General features: G+C 42.7%; 2 protein-coding genes across 4 annotated transcripts in view; both read right to left on the bottom strand.

Annotated features, from left to right (window-relative positions):
* LOC146389572 (butyrophilin-like protein 2) overlaps positions 1-2,443 on the bottom strand; it is a 38,990-nt gene extending 36,547 nt beyond the window's left edge. For 2 of the 3 annotated variants that reach the window (XR_014797467.1, XM_084911146.1), the window contains exon 1: positions 2,214-2,443. Coding sequence is in view for 2 of the 3 variants with exons in the window: in XM_084911146.1 (XP_084767272.1) it covers positions 2,214-2,250 (37 nt within the window). In the remaining variant the exon portion in view is untranslated. The other variant, XM_084911160.1, reaches the window with a different exon arrangement.
* Positions 2,444-3,654: 1,211 nt separating this feature from the next.
* Positions 3,655-21,979, bottom strand: LOC146389571 (butyrophilin-like protein 2). The gene is made up of 5 exons (XM_084912261.1): positions 21,720-21,979; positions 19,422-19,760; positions 15,915-16,241; positions 6,107-6,433; positions 3,655-6,004 (listed from the first exon to the last, which is right to left on the bottom strand). Exons 1-5 carry the CDS (start codon positions 21,862-21,864, stop codon positions 5,913-5,915), a joined length of 1,230 nt encoding a protein of 409 aa, XP_084768387.1. The 5' UTR covers positions 21,865-21,979; the 3' UTR covers positions 3,655-5,912.
* Positions 21,980-22,717: the final 738 nt, after the last annotated feature.

The raw sequence follows: 22,717 nt of genomic DNA, 5'->3' as shown, positions 1-22,717 counted from the left end.
TGTCTTAAACAAACACACACAAAACCAACAACAGAGAAACCGTGGCAACAACCAAGATATGTACAAGTACCAGTAAATGATAACATTAAATGTTACTGAGCAGCACACAGGACTACATGATATGTTTAGAGGCTTCAGCCAACCAAGATAGTGTGTGTCTGTGAGTATGTGTGTGTGCACCTGTGTGTGTGAGCATGCTTGTGTTCACAAGGTTTCATCATGTAAATATGTAAATGTCTAATAGTGGATATGTGGAGCCATAGCCCCCGCCCCCCAGGAGATGAAGCAGGCATGGAGGAGATGCAGGTTTCAGGCATCTAGATGCCCCCAGAGTACGAGAGCCCAAAGAGGCTCACCGCAGGTTCAATCGCACTACCTACTCAGAAAAGACTAAAGCAGACCCCTGGACGGGGGTCAGCCAGCAGACACAGTTCAGAAGCCCCAGGGGGCCCCGGCAGCTAGCTATGCCAGAGCAGACCACGCACCAGGCCCAGAGTCCTGAGACTCAAGGGCCTCCCCACACCCCAGCAAGGGCCCGACAGAGCCAAGGGGGCCAGGCCACACCAAGCAGATGCCGGGAGTGACTCAGTCCACACCCGAGCACCCAGCCCTGGACATGTGGACTGAAGGTCCACCAGTGAGACATGAAGTTAAATACACAGGATCCTGATATCCATTCATTGATCCAGCTCATTCTTTGGATATAATCAAAACTATTAATCAGCATCATTTTGTATTTTTTTTGAAAATCAGACAAACACAAAAACATTATTATATTTTGAAAAATACTGACAGCCACCAGTGCTCCCCTCAGCCTCCCAGTAGATGCAGCTGTGGTATAAATGTCTAAATCCTGCATCGACGTTGATCAGGTGCACCTATGCTGTGTTTAGTGCGGAGAAACGGAGCTCAGAGGGCTGAATGAGCTCGCCTCAGACCGGAAACAGCGCAGACACGAGGCTACTTTAGCATGGTTAGCTAGCTCTGCCATACCAATCTGTGGCTACAAAGTCCACAGTCTGTTAGTCTGGTCTGTTTCTAACCTTCCCTCATACTTTTACTATTAAAGTCTCGTCATTAAATCTGTATTTCCAACACGGTGTGAATTTCCATGACATCAGAGGCGCGAGCTGCACCTGAGTGTAGCACTTCCGCTCACAGAGGACTGTCTGCGGAGCTGCTGCAGGTTAAACAGAGACTTTCTTACCGTTCATGAGGAGCAGGAACACCACCAGCGTCTTCATCCTCCTTTAAAAACAACTCAAACCAACACAAAGTCCCGTTAAATCCTCTGCTGACCCAACGAACCCACACCCGGACACACCTGCAGCTCCAAACACGCCCACGCACAAAGTTTACTTTCTGTTTAATAGGAAGTCTCCGTGTGTCGCAGATATCAGATAATAAAATGTGTGTGAAGTAGATTTGAAATTAAACGTATAAATGTGCCACATGAACACAAACAGCTGGATCATTGTGGTCTGACAGGCCTGTTAAAGAAAGTCTGAGGCTCAGTGATGTTTGTGGGAATAGTTCATGGAGCTGTGGATCACCTTCATGCAGGAAGTGAACTTTGTTATGGTGAAATTATAAAAGCGTTTCCATTTAAAATATGTTTTATAAAGATAAAACATTATTATAATTATTATATTATTATAATTTAAAGCTTCAGCCTTTAAAGTGGTGAGAAAGTGAAACTGAACACATCCTGTTAAAATCTGATTCACGAGGCAGTAATAAGATCTGCAACAGATTAATAACATTATGTGAGTTATGGCATAGCCTCAATAAATTAAGAGTAATATAATAGATTTATATATAGAATAGAATAGAATAGAAAAGTGTCACCACTGACAATGTTACACACAACTGGCAACACAACCAATTTTCATCTGTATCATTGGACAAGTTTTTTTTCTTCTTTTTTTTTTTTTGCCATAGTCGTTAATCTTGTCAAACGTCACTACTCTCTGGGAGGTTTGTGGTTCTATCAGTAAGAAACAGAGACGTCTGGAACACACAGATAGTTCGTCTTAAACAGATATGAACTCAGCTGTAACCCTGTGAGCGCCCTGCATGAAGTCCCAGAGGGGGTTATAAGGAATAAAGTCAAGTAGAGTCAGTTTACATCCAGTAAACTCATGTTAGACTTTATGTTGTCTAAAAGCACAAACAGCTGTGTTGTTGTGTTTGCATTCAAAGAGCGCTCTTACCGAGTACGAGGAGCAGGAGTGGCAGCAACATCTTCATCTCCAGTTAAAGTCCTGATAACAACAACACGCAGCTGCTGCTGCACTAAAGGTTTGGTCCTCTTACATTAGACAGAGAAAACCTGATAATTTCCTTTTGATCCTTCAAAATAAAATATTTTTTATAGCAAATGACTTTCACAATTAAACTCAAAGGAGAAACAACATGCAGCGAGGATGTGTAGTGCTGTTTGAGTCATGTGTCATATTTTGAAGACATAACTTTGTTTGTTTCTTCAGTTTTTATGTATTAAAGTAAAAAAAAAAACAGTGCTGAACACAGAGTCATAAAAAGAATATATATGCATTCTGATTGAGCTAAAAGTAAATCATACGATATTGACAATGAATCAGAGTTTTAAAACAGAAAAATAAGTAATAATTTTGTAATAATTGTTCTAGATTTTCAATATCAGTGTTTAAGTGACTCATCAGGAAGTTAGACCGTGACCGTTTGGATGTGGTGAAAAGAGGAAAAGAACATAACAGGAAAAGTGTTAGAAGTAAGAAGAGTGGGGTAAGAGTGAGAGGCGGAGGAAGGAGGGACAAGCGTGGACAACCGTATGAAAACACTGTAAGTATAGAACCTACGCATGTGTTAACCACACCTTACACCACAGGGGAGGGACCATGCTGGAACACAGCTGGCTCCTTTAAATACAGAGGACTTACAGTGGTTTATAGTGGTGGTTACTCACCTCTGTATGGTCAGTCTGCTGTTTCTGCGTTTGCCTTCTTTGTCCTCTTTTCCTCCCAGGAGCCAGTTTTAGCCTGACTTACCTGCTGAGATTGTTGGACATACAGACCGTGGATTTTCCCTTAAAGTTTTTTGAGTCCAGCCTGTAACTTCAGTTAAGAAGTTTTTTTTTCTCAACCTAGACTCTGGTCATTTATAGATTTGATCATTCTTTAAACCTCAAACAGATTTTATTTTCATCTCATTATATTTGTTATGTTCTGTATCACTTTGAATTTGTTTCCTCCTCCATTGTGAACATGACTGAGACGTGTTTGAGTCTTCAGGTCAAGCTGTCCTTTGTTTCCTTTGTAAGACACAGGTAAGCAATAAGTGCCTGACTTAACCCAGAAGACGACGAAACCACTTAGATCTGTGTTTATGAATTACATGATGATTTGTGTTAATGCAGGAGTAATGTTCCATAATTAAATGAAGAGTTCATTATGCCCTGATACCTTACTAACGCCTCATGGTGTGTATTTATAGTTGACGTGCATGCATTTTCTTTTGATAGCCTCCAAAGCATTGTGGGAGCTGAAGTTTCACAACTCTGAGCATGTTCATTTAATAAATGTAATTTGCCCAAAAACAAACAAACTAAGAAGAAACATGTAAATATGAAACCATGAATATAAATCTGAAATCAGTGTAACTACAGTACGATTTAGAAGTAGTTCAACTTACTCCGTTTCCTTGCAGTCAGTCAAACTAATCAATGACTGATGCACCCTAGTTTATTACTGATATCAAGTTTCACATAGACCAGTGCTTCTCAAACTTTTCACAATGAGTACCACCTCATAAAATATATGGCTCTTGAAGTACCACCCTTATGACCAACATTATAGTACAGTAGTATAGGCCTATTTAACACCACATACAGTTTACATGAGACAATTTTATTTCTTATATGAATGTTATTTATTTTAACTGTCATAAACAGGATGTGACATAATGATAATAACAACAACTGTACTGCATTAAAACATTCACAGCAGGTGGGATAACCAATTTTTAAACAATGACCTGATGAATCCTGCTTCCGGGTTCAAACTACTTTGAGTTTTAATAAGGCCGTTGTGTTTTTAACATGTTTTAATGCTTTGGATCTTAAACAAGCCCCTACAAAAGGTCAGTGATCACTGTCGGCCTCTCTCGGTTTTTATTACCATTGTTCATTTTAAAGCTCAGTTTTTAAACCCTTACGATTTAACTACAGCCCAGCCCATGCAGCAGTATATTAATGACTAACCTCGTATTGTGGATGGATTAGCTCAGTCGTTCTCCTGACTGAAGTGTGATCCGTTCACAGCATCCTGCCATGCGATTACATTTGTCCCTGACCTTTGGGAACCCTCACGTTAGCTTTTATCTAGTGGGAAAAAAAGTTAGCGTTCACCCTCCAGCTTCACTGTGTTTATATTATGCTAACCATAGCTGTGTAGCTAGCCACCACATACCAGCTAGCCCAACTTCAGTAACACTACAAACACCACTGCTGTTTAGTTTTTCAATTCAATTTATCTATCGCCAAATCACAACAACAGTCGCTCAAGGTGATTTATATGTTTTCTGTCTTCATTTAACCTCGCTGGATCCACTGTCCACCTGCCGTGTGATGACCCTCCTCCAGGAACCCCCCATCCAAGGGAAATACACCACTCTCAAGGCGCTGCTTCTGCGGTGCTATTTCCTCTCCGACGCAGAGCGGGCCGAGTAACTCCTCTCTTTCTCGGGCCTGGATGATGGTACCGCTCTCGAGCTCATAGAGAGCACGCTGTCCTTGTTAGGAATGGATGATGCTGGATTCCTCTTTACTCATGTCTTCCTCTGACAGTTATCGGCACCAGTGCGAGCTGGCCTCATCAACTCCCTGCTGCTGGCCTCGAAGGATTATCGCTCTTCTGGCTACTAGGAGCTTCAGCATCCAGGTGATAGTTCCGACGGCATCTCCCACCGATTCTCCTGGGGACTCCGACTCATCGATGGTGGTTGGGATCGCGGCACGGCGGCACCGTGGAAAAGGGCTGTGTTTTTACCACCAGCGTTTTGGCTGCCTTGTAGTTTTAATGGGGAAATGACTCCGCCCCGCCAGCGCTCTGTAGCGGCCGTGACTGCTGGCGATAAGAAAAGGCTGCTCTTCATAGAGGACTCACATACGGGGAGACTCTCGTGTCATCTTTGCATACCTCCACAATGGTATATTGTTTAATCTTAATTTTGGGGGGCGGGGGGATATTTCCCACGTTCCACCACAGGGAGCCCAAGTACCACCACTGTTACGCGTACCACGGTTTGAGAATGACTGTCATAGAGTTTATCTTCTTACACCAGCTGCTTTTAACTGTGAAGAATGATTATGTCCAGCAGAGATGTGGAGAAGATGAGAGAGCTCCATCGAGGAAACAGAAACTGTTAGCATCCACTCGTCACCTCAGTCAGAGTCAACACCAGGAAGTCCAAAATAACTACATCAGTTCTCATCTGTTCGTCTCAGTCCTGTGATAATTTTTCAAATCTGATCCTTACTGTGCTCACCTTTGTTCTAAAGAAAACACAACACGGCTCCATTTACAGCAGAAAAACTCATGATGAGTTTACAGGCTGACTTTAATGTGTTTCTGCACATGCTTGTCCTCTGGTCATGTGATCATGTGGTTTGCAGGAACGCTCCTCTTCCTCAGAGGATCCACCTGTGCTTCCTCTCCTCTCTCCTCCACCTGTTACAGTGAGGGAACGTCCTCCATGATGGAGGAGCTGCTGGAAAGTGCTGAGAGTTTCCTCCAGAGTGAGACCTCTGTCACAGTTCAGAGGATCTACGGCAGCAGAGACCTTCATGGACACTAAAAGTCTCAAACACACAACAACAACATCACACTGACTCCACTCTGACATCACTGATCAATAATCAAAGAACACACAGATCAAACTGATTGATCAGCCATCAGAGGAGTCGGATCAATGGAGCTGCTTCTGTTCCTGATGTCCCCTGTTTGATCCTGGACCTGAACTCTCCCTGCAGAGGAGACACAAGACAGTCAGAGACACACACACACACACACACACACACACACACACACACACACACACACACACACACAGACATAGACAAACAAACCTTTGACTTTGAGCAGCACAGTTGTATATCTAAATCGTCCTTTCCTCCTCACTTCACATTCATATCTCCCACTGTCTCTCTCTGTGGGCTGTTTCAGGGTCAGACTGAGGTCTCCAGTTTTCAGCAGGTCTTCATTCATCTTTGTTCGGTCTCTATAAACCACTTCCTGTTCTCCAGGCTGGTCAGAGCCGTTCTTATACACGTGGACCTTCCTGTATTCAGGTTCAAAGCGTTCCCACTCCACTTCAACATCTCCAGGCAGGTTTTGTGTGGTTTTGAAGGGCAGCTGGACAGACTCCGCCCCCTCCTCCACCTCCACCTGACAGACTGAGAGGACAACAAACACAACATGAGCTGTACAAAGCGTGATTGGTGTTCACAGAGCAGCATCATGTGACTCTTGTTCTGCACTAAATGAAGCGATGGAGTGGCGCCTCCTTCAGGCAGAGAAACAGCTCATGGAGAGAAATAATTATTAGAGCAAAAACAAGAGTGGAGCTGCAAATAAGGCCGAGAGGAACGCTGCAGAAAACTGTTCATGTGTGAATTCATAACTTCATAGATTCCTTTGAGCACTAAAATCAGAGCTGCTTCTATTTCTAATATGACAGCTGTACATTAGAGCTGGAACACTTTAAATGTGAGCCATAAAAACATGATACTCTACAAGTGCATTCATTCAGCTCTGACACTGTCACATCATGAAGGAGACGTGGAAATCACTTTGTTACACAAATCAAAGTCAAATCAATTCTATTGATGGAATATTGTGTGATCAATAGACTGATCAGTTTCTAATCTGTCATCTATCAGCTGGAAATCCAGCATGTCAAACAGACTTGGCAGCAGATTAGGACCAAACACAAACACATGGAGACTTTTTCTTCATCAGCAGTTGCAGGTAAACTGCAGCAACAATGCGGCTCAGACAGTTTCTCTATAACTGCAGGGCTTCCTGCGCTGCTGTTAGTCAGATACGGATCAACAGGTTGTGGATAGAAAGCAGATTCCTTCAGCAGAGGATCCATATCACACTTGAAGCATGTCGTCGGGAAACAATCAGTGAAAATGGGAAACTTTGAGCCAATTTGAGCCTCAAACTCTGAACATAACCTGCTGCAGACCAGCTGATGTGTTCAGTTACCATGGTGAGGAATTTCACAATAAAGGAGGCGTACGCTCTGTCTTTTCCCGGCCCGACGCTCTGGGACATTTTAGACAAGTTTCCTGGCAGAATACGATCCCGTCCGGAGGCCGACACCATCCTTATCCACATGGGCACAAACCGGATTCCAAACAGCGCTCCCACTTCCTCAAACTGGACTTTGTGTGTCTTTGTGAGGCTGTGAAACAAGCCCACCGTAGAGTTTGTATCTCCGGTCCCACTCCCACCTGTGGCCGTGGGGCGTTTGGGCGGCTGCTCGGCCTCCACACCTGGCTCTCCTCTGTGTGTGACTCCCACAGCCTGGGCTTTAGAGACAACTTCAATGTTTTCTGGGACAGGAGGCATCTTTCTGCAGCAGATGGGCTCCACTTCAACCAATCAGGAGCCAGATCCTCTCTGCTAACAGATCATATGGAGTCCAGCAGGAAACACTCCATCAAGTACCTGTCCAGACCTGTCCACACCTGCTGACCGCTCCGTCACTGACTGACGTCCCCCAGGTCCTAGTCCCTATCATCTCAGTTCCACTCTAAACACTAATACATGTTCAGCTGGACTCGGAGCCTCTGGAGACATTTTGGATGTTCCAGTCATAATAACTAACAGGACAGTTTGTGCAAGGTGGAGAAAATCTGCTGCATCATCCCATTGATGAAGCATTCAGCTCCACCCTACAGTTTCTCTGCTGCCTCCATCCACCTTGGTTCACTTTGCTCTTCTTAATGTTGGAGCTCTGAATAGTCAGGCTTTTATTCTGAAGTAGGGCTGCTCGATTATGGCAAAAATGATAATCACGATTATTTTCACTGAAATTGAGATCTCGATTATTTGACGATATTTATTTAACAATAACAATGAATGAATGAATAATGACTTCAAAGATTGTCAAAAAATAATATAAAATAGTGTGCAAATACTGATAACAGTGCAAATGTGCAAAAATGTAAACATCTATGTTTAGTGAACTTTGCAGTGTTGCTCTGTGGTGCAGCTACGACACCGTAGCAAAGTTTACACACTATGTCTACTTGAGCCACGTCTGACTCCGCGAACCCATAATGTTTCCACACCACTGAAGTTTTTTTTACCTCTCTTTTCAACCAACGGCAGTCACTCTCCTCTTCAAATAACTTCTTCTTAGCTTTCCGAGCTTCCCTCGGGTCCTCTTAATCAGCGGTCCCCCGGTACCGGTCCGTGAGTCGTTTGGTACCGGGCCGCGAGAGTTGAGGCTCAGGTGTGAAATGTATAGTTTTCAGGGTTTTTATCGGTTTTCAGCGTTATTTTGTTATCGTTTTTATCGTTTACTCGGTTTTCCTTGGTCTTTTCACGTGTGTTATGAATAAATTTATTTTTTTCGGTACCGGTACTAGTTTTATTTTGTTGTATTTATCCGCGACACCTTAAAGGCCGGTCCGTGAAAATATTGTCGGGCATAAACCGGTCCGTGGCGCAAAAAAGGTTGGGGACCGCTGCTCTTAATTGTTGTGACACGTGTTCGAAATGCAGAGAGGTGCGTTCGATTTGCCACACGGAGCAGTGCGAGAGTAAAGCACGAGGGAGTGGCTAATAATCGGCTCAGTCATTTTTAATGATCGTTGAAAGCCCAGATCGTAATTGAGATTAAAATTCGATTAATTAATTAATTCTTCACTTTCTAAACTTTCTGAAGGATCAAATGAATGAGAGGAAATCCAAAACAGCAGCTCCTGATTCTTTTCTTGATGTCCCCGACCCCAGCCACAATATCTGATCTTCTTTTCTGCCAGTCTCTGTGGAGGAGCTTTGAAGGACTGTGGCACAACTGAAACGCTCATCAAGCTGTGTAGATATGATTCCTCCAAAGTTCCTGAGTGAAGTTTGGGATGTCCCTGCCCCTCGGCTGCTTCCAATAATGAACACTTGTCTGTCCTCTGGCTGTGTCCCAGAATACTTAAAGACAGCCTGTGTGCAAGCACTCATCAAAGATCCAGCCTCCATCCTTCTGACTACAACAATCACAGAGCCAGCTCAAAGTTTCCTTTTAGAGCAGAACTTCTGGAGAACACTGTCTGTCTGAAGCTTCTTGAAGCGTTACGTCCATGCTAGAACTCCACTTTGACTCTGACTGTGGAACCTGCTGAAGCTTCTCCAAATAGTGGAGAAATGAAGACAAGATCAGCAGACCCAGCTCAACAATGTCTGCAGGTGCTAACAGGTCAATCTTTGAGACGCTGAATGTTCCCAGTTTGCTGCTGTGAAACTAGAAGTGATGACTATTATTGTAACAGCACTACAGCTGGAACTGCTGACAGGGCTGGAGATGAACTGGATTCTGATTTCAGGGACAGTTTTGGCTTTCAGTCGTCATCGGATCATTTCCCATTTATATTTGATACTGGCTTATGAACTACATCCTGCGGCTCCCCTTCGCCCGCTAAGTGTAATTAATGCTGAAGCGATGTCAAACTTCTCTATGTCTTTCTTGGATTCTGCATCTGTCACTCTCGACTGTTGTTCTTTTCCCTCGGTTGATGACTGTGCTAATTCCTTGTTATCGCTATTTTCTTCAATCCTTGATACTGTTGCCCCCATTAAGATGAAGCGCCCTAGAACCTACTCTCAGTGTTGGCTTAATGACACTACGCGCGCCTTATGTCGCGTGTGTCGGCGCGCTGAAAGAAGGTGGAAAAAAGATAAACTTCAGGTTTCTCATGACATGCTACGGACTAGCCGCTTAAAATTCCAAAGTGCTGCTAAAACGGCCAAAGCGTCCTTCTTGTCCAAAATCATCCTGGCCAATGACCATAACCCCCATACCTTATTTAAAATTTTTAACTCTGTGGCGAACCCTTCCCCGGACATGCCTTTAATTTATTCTCAGGCTCTTTGTGAGCGATTTCAAATTCACTTTTTAGAGAAGGTCTCATCTCTTAAGTTCTCCCTTCCCCCGTTTTATATCCTCTCCCCATTCCTGAGTGCATTTCAACTTTCCACCAGTTTGAGCCTGTGCCACTTTTGACTCTTAAGCGGCTAGTTGTTCAAATGAATAACACCAATACTGACATTCTTCCATCTCGTTTAGCTAAGGACTGTTTTGATGTAATCGGACCTAGTATCCTATTTCTTATGAACTTTTCCTTGCTCTCAGGCTGTGTTCCTTTGGCCTTTAAGCGTGCTGTAGTCCACCCGATTCTTAAAACAAGAAACTCTGACTGTTATGACCTTTCAAACTACAAACCGATCTCTAAGCTTTCGTTCTTGTCCAAGATCCTGGAGAAACTAGTTCTCTCCCAGCTCCAGGCGTACTTGGACACGAACAATATTGCTGAGAAATTTCAATCTGCCTTTAAGCCATTGCATAGCACTGAAACAGCGTTGGTTAGAGTTCTTAATGATATTCTTGTAATCACTGATACTGGACGCTCTATGGTCCTAGTTTTACTGGACCTCTCTTCGGCCTTTGATATGGTGGACCATAACATTTTATTACTAAGACTTGAGCACACTGTGGGTATTAGAGGCACTGCCCTCGACTGGTTTAAATCATACCTCGCTGATAGATCCTTATCAGTTAACTTAGGCACCTTCTCCTCTTCCTCCACTCCGGTCTGTTGTGGTGTGCCTCAAGGATCAGTTTTAGGCCCTATTCTCTTCTCATTGTATTTGCTCCCTCTTTGGCACAATCTTTGAAAAATACAATATCGCCTTCCACTGTTATGCCGACGACATACAGATCTATTTTGAACTTACTGACGACCTTGCTGTGTCCCTGCACTACTTTCAAGAATGCATGCGGGAGGTCAAAGAATGGTTCCTGAGTAATTCTCTTGTTTTGAATGATAAGAAGACTGAGGTTGTGGTGTTCAACAGTAAAATCCCTCGTGCCCAACTCTGTGCTGCCCTGGGTTCCTTTGCTAGCTTTTCTTGTGACTATGTCAGTAACTTGGGTGTACTGCTGGATAGCTCGATCAAACTCGATAAGCAAGTGTCTGCTGTAGTGAGATCTAGCTTCCACCAACTGCGCCTTATCTCTAAGGCTAGGCATTATGTTCCGCATGAGAACCTGGAGAAGCTTATTCACGCTTTTGTGACCTCCAGGTTGGATTATTGTAACTCCTTGTACTACGGTCTTCCCTCTTCTCTTCTTCTTAGACTGCAAACAGTCCAAAATGCAGCAGCCCGCCTCTTGACTGGTACCAGGAAATTTTGCAATATTACTCCTGTTCTAGCTAGCTTGCATTGGCTGCCCATAAAGTACCGTATTCAATTTAAAATATTACTCCTTACATTCAAAACTATTAATAAATTAGCGCCAAGTTATCTTAGTGAACTTCTCAAACCACATACTCCTGCTAGAACACTCAGATCTGCCACTCAACTACTTCTGACCCAACCCAGATCTCGGCTGAAGTCCCGGGGTGACCGTGCGTTTGCTCTGGCTGCCCCGGTACTGTGGAATACCCTTCCTCTCGATCTCCGAGCATCTGATTCCATTGCACTGTTCAAATCACGACTAAAAACTCACTTATTCAATCTTGCCTTTCCCTCTAGTTAATATTTCTTTTATGATTTTATATTATGCACTTTTATGCTCATTTAAATTCTTGTTTGCTCTGTACCTGTTGCTTTCCTATGTATCAGTGACAGCTACCTGCTGGCATACTTAGCACTTGCTTTGGTCCTATTTCTATTATCCTCCTCCTATTCTCTATCTTACTTGTTAAGCACCTTGGCATACCCTCAGTTTTTAAGTGTGCTTTATAAATAAAGTTTATTATTATTATTATTATTATCAAAACACTTTGTTTCATTCATGTTGCTCTGAAGCTTTCCTTTCTTCTCATTGACGTGTTAGGAACCAATCACAGCCCTTTCCTTTACAGCGCTCTGCTTTCACCCCTCCCTAAAAGCCCAAATTCACCCTCAGTTTATTTCAGCTGGAGCCAAGATGACACAGAGAGCCTTTGGTCCATGAGATCTATCTAGGAGACATCAGTAACATCAGGTTTGTGTAAGCCGTCCTGTAGAACGCTTACATACAGCTGCTTCTGTCTCTGATCTCTGAGTATCTCTCAGCTTCAGCTGGGACTCCACCCAGGTGTTGGTTGGTTGTTGGCACAGAGCTGCTGCAGTGACTCACAGCTGCTTTCATCCAGTTTAGATTCAATGGTGACTTTAAGCGTGTTTCATGTATGAAAGCCAATAAAGACAGAATGAGTGGTCAGAGGTGTCATAATGATATTCATGGTCAGATTTACTAACAGTTAAAAAGCTGCTGTCTGAATTTACTAAAGAGCTGCAGGTCAGTCTGGGACTGAAACACGAGGAGCAAACTGGTGCCATGCTGCAGTCACAAACATGAGCTGATGGCTGATCTACCAGCAACGTGCTGCTTTATATACAAACATGCAGCCAATCATGAGCAGACTCTGTCAGAGCAGCCAATCAGAGGAAAGCAGCAGATGAGGGAGTGTGAGGCAGAGAGTGATGGAGCAACCAGAATAATCCACAGTAAGCTCAGGTTTCACTGATGAGTTTCTCTGTGGAAACAGATCAATGAGAGGAGGCTGAAGGAGGATCAATATGTTTGTGATATCAGGGAGAACTCTGCTGATAGAAGCTGCTGGGACTGTGTGAGGTCCTGAGGACTGAGACTCAGGTGGGAGTCTTTGACTTTATTTATTTTCTGCTGTGTTTTACTTGCATCTATTTGAAAGAGTGAGTGTAAACACACAAAAAAAATATTTTATGTGCTGGAATGTGCAGAAAATAGGTTTAAATATTAAACAAATTTCTTCCAGTCAGAGAATGTTGCATATAATTAAATATTTGCTTGATGCATAAAGTTAAAAGGTTAAAACTAATAAAACAAGTTTTAAAAAGAGACTTTTCTATTTGATTACATTTTGTATGATGGATTATACAGAAAAAGTAGAATTGGGCTGACAGATCTATCGCTTTATCACCTATTCAGGTTGTAAATCGTGTTTTTAAAAAGTAACTAAGTAACTAAGTAACCAAGTAATTAATTACTTTTGAAAATAAGTAATCAGTAAAGTAACGGGATTACTTTTTTGGGGAAGTAATCAGTAATTAGTTACTGATTACTTTTTTCAAGTAACTTGACCAACACTGATGATTACAAACTGAACTGTGAGGATCAGCTGACTGTACATGAACATGATTCAGCATCAGATCTGATCACTTACACACTCTGATAACATCTCCCCCTCTCTGTGCAAATACATGAACACTGCTAGAAGCAACAACCACATCAGGATCAATCACATTTTGATTGCTTTTTGTGTTACATTGAGAACAATCTGCAGTAAAGTGTGCGTCACAGACCTGATTTATTTCAACACTTTACTCCAAACTTTGAAAGTGAAACTCCTACAAACACATATGAAATAATCCAGCCACAGAAACTGTCCACAGCTTTCAGTCTCCACATTTCCTGTGAAGCTCTGCAGGAAACCCTGACAGCAGCTTTTTAGCTCCAAAGCAGGTTTAGCTCTGGTGCAGAGTGTTAGTGACTCTGCCCGTGGACACAGTTATTTCTGCAGGTGACCTTGTTACAGGTGGATTTGGAGGAGATTCCCTTTCAGAGCACTCAAAGCTTTGTGGCAGGGAGTTTACTGCAGACTGCAGCATGTTTAATACCAAGCATGATGTGAGCCTGATGTGGCTGATAGCTGCTTCTAGCAGTCTTCATGTATGTGGAATGAGAGGGGAGATGTTATCAGGACCAGTTGCTGATTGGACGTCTCAAAGCTGTGAGCGCAGTGCTGAAACTTTGGCTCTGTCCTGTAGCTTCACTCAGTCCTCACCCTGAGTGTTTAGAGCCCAGCCCCACATATTCCTGCTCCTCAGGAATTCTGGGATTTGGAGGAAACACAGCTAAACTGACCTGAAGCTAAGGGGGAGGAGCCACAATACAAGCTGCATCCAGCCAATGGGTGCACTGTTGACCCATGGATGTGCAGAGGGTCACATGTTTAGTCCCATTTGTAGAAATGTGTCCATAATGAAGACAAATGCAGTCACGCAGCTCTGCAACAGCACAAATCACTTTGATGGAGTTTGTTTGTGCTGCTCTCAGATCTGTACAACACTGACATGTGTGTCAACATGCTGCAGACTCACAAAGATGTGCCGTGTTAGCTTCATGTGTCCATCTGACACTATATTATAGTGACTTGAAGAAATCCCTGCAGCATCACATGCAGAACAAACAGAGGCCACGTGTGGCACAGTTCCTGTAACGGGATGAATCCGTGGATGTGTCGGGATCTGACGCTGAATCACGTTGCTGTTCTTTTCCACATGGTACAGGTCAGCTGTTCCACACAGATTTCAGCTTTCAGGAAGAGTTAGTCTGGAATAAAGCAGCTCTCCTCTGGACCAATCCTGCCTCCAGCTGAGCCGTCACACACACACATTCACACACAGTCCCAGCAGTTTGTAGCACAGCAGTGATCCTTCTATCAGAAACATGCTGCTTCTCCTTCATCCTCCTCTCATTGATCTGAATCAGCTGTTTTCACAGAGAAACGCTGCACAAATCCTTCACTCCACTATTTCTGTCAGCAGATGACTCGCTCTATCATGGCTGCTGCTCCTTTTTCACTCATTTGTGCTTTGAATCAAATCTGTTTCTCATCATCACCATGAACAGGCTGCTCATCAATCAGCACATTAGCTGTAGATCAGCTGCACACTGATGAAGATGCTCAGACAGACGGGCTGGGCACACAGAGGACTTTATGATCTGTTCTTAAATTCAGTCCAACATGGATCATTTCTGCTCAGAGTCCAATCATCTCTGGAAACTTGTGCTTCCATGGCACACGGTGCGCTGGGCTACTTCAACAAATAGCACTACACCTCTGGTTGTCAGCTTCACCTCTCCATCGCTCTCCCCGTGGCTACAGTACAAGTGAGCTGACACATCCATCAGTGGAGACTGTGGGCCAGTAAGGAGCAGCAGCTGCCTGCAACATGGGCTTTACATTGAAAACAGCCACAAGTCTGGGCCTAACCACGCCTTTGGACTTCTTCTTCATTTCAATGAGATTTACATTTCAGGGAGTTCCCCTGGAAAAAGAGCCATTTTGAAAGCTGTTTGCTGACTTCATCAATAATCTGCTTCAATCATCCAGATGAGAATCCTGAGAATGGAGCAGCCCTGATAGCAGCTCATAGGATCACAGTGTTTTTCATTCAGCTGATTGATTTCACAGGTTAGGAGGTGAACAATCTAACTGTGCTCCTCCTTCCACCTTTGGACCACTCATTTAGTGACAGCCAGGATGTGACAATCAGCTGTGACACAGGAAAACATGAGGTGGGAAACTCTGGAGAAGATTTGCTTTTCTCTACAGGGAGGCTCGCACATCTAATCTGCTCACCATCACTCAACTCACTTCAACAACATGCTGACTCAGTCATTTCTGCACGTTTCCTCGTGTTACAGCCCTGACTTCAGTTCAGCTGAGGAGGAGATGAGGGAGGAGACACAGTTGCTCCGCCTGACATTTTTGGCTTTTAGATCAAAACATTGAAGAATTTATTTTATTTGAATGAACTGAAAATAGATTCAAAGTTTTAGAGAATAAACTCCTACATGACCTCTGACCTTTGACCTGTATCTACAGCACTGACCTCTGACTTTCAGCTCCACTTGTTTCTTCAGCAGGATGTTTCCCTCCCTGCTGTAGACGGTGCAGGTGTAGGTCCTGTTGTCTCTCTCTGTGGGGTATTTCAGGGTCAGACTGAGGTCTCCAGTTTTCAGCAGGTCTTCATTCATCTTCGTTCGGTCTCTGTAAACCTGGTCCTGTTCTTCAGGCTGCTCAGAGCCGTTCTCATACACATGGACTTTTTCCCCATCACTGTCCCTCCACTCCACTTTAGCGTCTTCAGGCAGGTGAAGTGTGGTGTTGAAGGGCAGCTGGACAGACTCCACCCCTGAATCCACCTCCACCTGGGGGACTGAGAGGACAACAAAGCACAACATGAGCTTGGATGGAGACATTTGTGTTGACTCTAACAGGCTGAATGCTGCTGCTTCACTGGGAGCTCACTGTTAGATAGAAAGTGGTCAGTGTGAAGAGGAGACGCAGCAGAAAGATGAAGACTGACAGGAAGAAAGCAGTGAACAGACTGTTGGAGCTGCTGTTAGTGGGACAGGACTTTATTCAGTCTCTGAGGACCAGATTTGACTTGATGAAGCAGAGAAACACAGTCTGAGTGTTTCTGTCACACTCACTTCATCACACAGCTCAGTTTGACAACATTTGGAAGAATTTGATAGAAGCGTTCCTTTAGTAAAAGCACCAAGAAAACACCATGAAAACACCTCACTACACACAAAACTGCAGTACTGGCAAATTGTACATAAAGTATGAAAAGTCAAAGTACTTATTGTGCAGAAAAATGTTCCCATCAGTGTCTATGGATCAATATTACTGCTGCACATGTTTAAGGCTGAGCTCATTTCAAATCCTTTCTATTGTGTTGAATCTGCAGTAATGCATCATATTCTATAAAATCATATGTTTGTAGTGACTGTCCTGTGAGGACCACGTCTCTCTAAATAAACAGCTGTTAATGAGCTCACAAACACAGGCCTACAGCTGGATTTGAAAAAGTCCATTCAATAGAAAATCAACAATCACAGCTGGATTCAAAGGCTTGAGCTCTGTGTGACATGGTTACCTGTCAGTATCTACAGGGGGATTCAAATATGAAGGAAACATGAAGGTGGTGCATTAGAAAAACTGCTGCTTCAACTTTGTACAGTCAGCCAACCAAGTGATTGCTCAGAGATTTTAATGTGAAAGTCCTGCTGAGTCTCCACCTGTTCAACTTCCTGTTTTATTAAATCAGTCATGACAGGAGCTGACTTCTCCTTTCCTTCATCAAGGCTTTCTTTGCTAACGTGCTAAAGGAGTTATTCAAAGCTTCTTCACACTGCACTCTGACTCCACTACATCACACACAGTGCTTAGTAAACGGAAACTGAGCTGTTACCATGACAACACACACACTCACCTCACTAACACATTGATCTGCTTCGTAGCCCTCAATGCTGTTTCAGTGAAACTTTCAAAGGTGCAATAATGCAAACTCAGAGCCACAGGAAGTCAGAGTGGAGCTGCAGCATTTTAAAGCAGAACAAACAGCTCCACCTTCCCTCCACCTTTAATGCAGCTTCATCTCCAAGCACAAAGCTTGTTAGGATGAGATGTGCTGTTGCTCAGCATGTACAACATGTGTCCATGTAGCAGAGTGAACTTTACTTTCAGCCCTTTGCTGTATGTCCACTCATCAGTCTGTCTCTCTGCTTTCCTTTCTCTGTCTCACTGTTCTGTCCAATAAAGACCAAACATCTTTAAGCTGACAACAGTCGCCTGTTTATGCTGATTTAAGATCAAACCTAGAAATTTTCACACAGGTTTTCTGAGTCCTGTAGATACAGAGCAGAATGAATTTTTTACACATGAGTGAGAAAAATCATGATGAGCGATGAAATTACACACAGATGCTGATTTTTAGAGACTTTAAATTTTGAAAGTTGTTAAGAGAGATTATTAATATACTCAGCAGTAAAGCCACTGCTGCAGATTTATTCATGTTTAGCTGCTTTTATTCAGAGAACCAGATCTGGCACAATAACCACCTTCTGCTTCATTTAACTGATTCATATTTGAGACAGAGTCATAGCAAAGAGAGTTTGATGGCAGAATTATTCATACTTGAATTATAAAGGTTACTGTAGAAATAAGCTCATTACTTTAATATCTTTGTATCATCAGTGACTGACACATTATTTTCACTGCTTATAGAGTTTTATTTCTATTTGATGCATGTTTTCTCCCTCTTTGAGACATTTACTCTGTGATCTGATAAATGCTCCTTCAGCTTCATACTGCTGTTGATCAATTAGCTCTGCCTTTCTAACTCACTGAGGACCTCCACTGGTCTGGAGAACACAATCCTTGTATATTTTCACTATTACTCTGCACATTTTCAGTATGAGGTTTGTTCTAGTAAAGTCTGCTTATTACCAGGATCCCTGTTTAACTGCTGGAGGCTCAGAGTGTAAATGTTAATGGTGGAAAATCTTCCACAACATCTTCACCATGTGCCGAGTGGAGATATTTGTGTAAGTTTCAAAGAGATGTTTCTCAGTACATTTAGCGTTCATTAGCTTCTTCTTTTCTGGATTAATGTGCATGTTGTAACTGTCACACTGAAGAAAGAGAAGCTCTCTTATTTTCACGCACAGAAGAAAAACTGGTTGTTTGGAGATGTTTTGGAGGGGCAGAGCCACTAGTGATGTCACAAACTGTATCACAGTCTCACATAGTTAACTGCACAAGTCTTAACATTTGGAAATTAAGCTGAAGACAGTATGCTGAGATGTCTAATGCTTCTGCCGTTTTATGTTTCATAGTCCTGCTGAAACATGTTATAGTTATTCTGACGGAGCTATGACTGTTTTTGCATCAAGTTAAATATATAACTAGAAAGTGCATTTTCTGAAGAAACTGCAGTGTGAATGCTGAAATTTGAATGTATGCACTGAAATTAATTAATTGCTGAATTTTAAGTTAAAAAGTTTGAATGAGATAAAAAAAAACAACAGAATTTAACATGAAAACAAAAGTGCTGAACTGCTAAACACTGACGTTTACACGAAAGAAGAAAAAAGCTGAAAAGGTTTTAATTGTAAATTAGAAAAACCTAAGAAATGAGAAAAGAAAATTTAGAGTCAGAAAACATCTGAATGAATATTAAAAGTTCATATTTGAATCACTGAACGACTAAAATGTGATCCCTCCACTTGGATCCACACAGTTTAAAAAGTTTACATCTCTGAGCTTTGAAAGACACGCTGTTGGAAAGAAAACAACAATGGCGACGTTTTGAGGGTAAAATGATGGCTGTAGAGCAAACACTGTGGGCACAGCAGCAGTTGAAAGAGAAGTGTTTAAGATGAATCTTGGCAGAGTGAGAGACAATAATAAAGAATAGAAGAACAATACTGCTTTTCAAGCATTCACACTAATAAATAACATCAAACTTCCTAACACTGTAAAATACATTGAATAGATGGATATTTTGATCTGATCCCACTGTCAACTGACCTGTATCCACAGCACTGACCTCTGACCTTCAGGGTCACTTTTTTCTCTATCAGAATCCTCTTCCACCTGCTGTAGACGGTGCAGGTGTAGGTGTGGTTGTCTCCATTTGTGGGGTATTTCAGGGTCAGACTGAGGTCTCCAGTTTTCAGCAGGTTTATTTTCATCGTTGTTCGGTCTCTGTAAACCTGGTCCTGTTTGTGAGGCTGGTCAGAGCTGTTCTCATACACATGGACCTTCCTGTTGTACCAGTGGTAGTAATTATCCTTCCACTCCACTTTAGCATCTTTGGGCAGGTAAACTGTGGCTTTGCAAAGCAGCAGGACTGACTCCACCCCTGATTCCACCTCCACCTGGGGGACTGAGAGAGAGAGCAAGAGAGAGAGAGAGAGACTGCATAAGAGAAGCAGAATGAGGAGGAAGGTAGTTCATCTTTGTGTTGTAGGTTTTGAGATTTATGGTGGGAAATTGTTATAAAAACCCTTTTTATTACAATAAAAATGATGTTCCACTTAATCACATTCAATTGTTATAATGAAGACATTTTTTTTGCTATTCTGAGGGAACAGCACATTTAGGCCCTGTTCAATCTGATCTCTGCAGGCTACCACCATGTTTAAAGTTTACTGAATCCAGAAGTTGAGTTATATAAAGGAGACTGAGAGCTGCGTAATCCATTACTGTATCTTGTAGTTTCTACAAAATGACCACAGGAGGGCAACAGATCCTGGCTGAGTTCTTCTTTGAGTTTCTCCTGCATGCTGTTGGGTTACTCACCCTCTTTTTTCATTTTAATCTCCTCACTGTCCTCCTGTGTTTACCTGCTCCTCTCTCAGGTGCTCCACCTGCATCGAGCTGTGTGTCTTCCCTCAGTTTAGTCTTAGAGTACAGTGCTGCAGTATTTGTCCCTTTCCAGACTCCACATAACACAAGTAAATACCAAACATAGTTTTGAAATGTGGATTTCATTAATTAAAGATCAAAGCTATCCAAAGCTATCTGGCCATGGATCAAAAATCCTGAATGAACTGTGATGAAATACATTTCACTGCCACAAGCTGCTCTGATTACTGACAGACCTGCTGAATCAAGGATTCACTTAAATAGAAGCTGTCAGACAAAGTGAATCTCAAACAGCAGCACATCATGACACGATCTAAAGAAACAGCCGAGAAACAAAGACAGTGACATCTGTCAGTGTGGAAATGCTTACAGAGATATTTCTATGACTTTGGGACTCCTGTAAAGTCACAGTGAGGACCATCATCATCCACACATGGAGAAAACTCAGAAACAGATTAGTTCAAGAGCACATCAACGACTCATCCAGGAGGTCACAGAAGAACCCAGAACATCTAAAGATGAGATAAAAGCTGAACTATATGGAAGGTTTTAGTCCCGTTACATTAAACTAACAGCATTTCATAAAGAGAACAGCAACAGTCAGACATGGTGGTGTGATGGTCGGGGCTGCTTTGATTCAGAACGACTTCCTGTAACTGATGAACCACGACCTCTGCCCTCCAACAAAACATCCTGAAGGAGAACATCAGGACATCAGTTCATGCCCTGAAGCTTAAGAGCACTCAGGCAGCAGGACAATGATCTGAAACATACCAGTAAGTCGACCTCTGAATGGCTAATAAACAAAACAAAATGAAGGTTTTGGAATATTTGATAAAAGGGCCTAAAACGCACAATATTTCATAAAAAGCTGCATTTTCTATTTCCTCAGGTTGTCTTTCTCTAATAGTAAAATTAGTTTGATGGCCTGAGACATTTAATTGTGACAAATATGGGAAAAATATGAAATCGGGAAGGAGCCAATAGTTTTTCACAGCACTGTATGAACTCGGCAGTCCAATATTTTACTGTTGGTTGTCATTTCTGTTTCCTGGGTTTTACTTTAGTCTTCTTCTCATCTGTCTGCTTGGTTGGATTGATCACTTGTGCATACAGCTCACCATTACTTCAGTAATACTCTGATTACATCAGTAAATACTCTGATTTCTTACTTCATCTCTGGACTTATACATTTGAAGCTCATTCTGTATCTTGCAGGACTTATAAGAGAGCACCAGGACATTTTGTGTGTTTTCTTGTTTCTGAGTGTTGAACCAAACTGGGTTCTAAAGCCCTGTTGGATTTCTGTTTGGATAGATTCACAACAGTCAAAGGGTCAAAAGTAAATTTAGTTTTAAAAATGTAGTTTGCATTTTTAAAGGTTGAAAGTTCTAAACATTTGTCTCAGAAAATGGATAAAGTGTGTAGCACATGGAAACATGTGACACTCGTTTCCTCTCAGTTCTACAGCACTGACCTCCGACATAGAGCTGCACTCTTTTCTTCTTCAGGACTTTTCCCCTCCTGCTGTAGACGGTGCAGGTGTAGGTGTCTGCGTCTTCTTCTGTGGGGTATTTCAGGGTCAGACTGAGGTCTCCAGTTTTCAGCAGGTCTTCATTCATCTTCGTTCGGTTTCTGTACACCTGGTGCTGTTCTTCTGGCTGATCAGAGCCATCCTCATACACATGGACCTTCCTGTTTCTTCTGTCCGTCCACTCTTTTTTTTTTTTTTTTTTTTTTTTTGTGTCCCGTTTGGATCTTTAGCCATCAGAATTGTTGTCTTAAGGCCAAGAAAGATGCCAAGCGGATTTATTTTACCAAGTGGATCATCATGGCCTTGCCATATTGGTCCATTTGATTGACCTTTATTATAATTATGTATTTATTTTATTTTCGGTTGCTACAAACGGGACAGACGTGACTGGGGGATAGGACAGGGAGAAAGAATGAAAGAAAGAGAGGGAGAGAAAGAAAACCAAAGGGGAGAAGAGACGGTTAGAAGGGGGGGAAGAAAGGAAAAAACAAACACACAAACAAACAAAACGCCTGGATCACCTGTATGGAGAAAAAAAACAGAAGAGAAAGCAAACAACAAAGAGCAACATAATAAAAACAGCACCATCACAATAAACTAGCTAGCAGTAGATAACAGTAGATACTAAATAATAAACAATATTGTGCAGCACGCAAGATAGACAGCGCACAATGTGCTTTGAGGCAGCAGCCAAGAAAGGTGTAGTCCGCGTCTGTGAACACCCGTGTGTACACCTGTGTGCATACCTGTGTGGATCAGCATGCTTGTATTCCAAAGGTTTCTCCATGTAACGATCTGCTAGGGAGTGTGGGGAGCCATAGCCCCGTCCACCAGGGTATGAAGCAGGTATGGAGGAGATCCAGGCCCCAGATATCCAGAGGCCCCAGAGTACAAGGACCCGAGGAGGACCACCAAAGGGGGGGGGAACCGTGCCACCCTCC

The sequence above is a fragment of the Perissodus microlepis genome, chromosome 3 (genome assembly GCF_051167445.1).
Source record: "Perissodus microlepis isolate ML-2025 ecotype Zambia chromosome 3, ASM5116744v1, whole genome shotgun sequence".
Taxonomy (NCBI): Eukaryota; Metazoa; Chordata; class Actinopteri; order Cichliformes; family Cichlidae; genus Perissodus; species Perissodus microlepis.
Note: the sequence above shows the minus strand (reverse complement) of the source record. Positions and strands in the feature narration are given on the sequence as shown.

Excerpts from the sequence above, each read along its gene's own strand:
- LOC146389571 (XM_084912261.1), bottom strand. The coding sequence starts at position 21,864 with ATGAATGAAGACCTGCTGAAAACTGGAGACCTCAGTCTGACCCTGAAA. Across the intron at positions 19,761-21,719 it reads AGTGCAGCTCTATGTCGGAG|TCCCCCAGGTGGAGGTGGAA; the intron begins GTCAGTGCTGTA and ends TCTCTCTCTCAG. Across the intron at positions 6,434-15,914 it reads AGTGGAGCTGAAAGTCAGAG|TCTGTCAGGTGGAGGTGGAG; the intron begins GTCAGTGCTGTA and ends TTGTCCTCTCAG.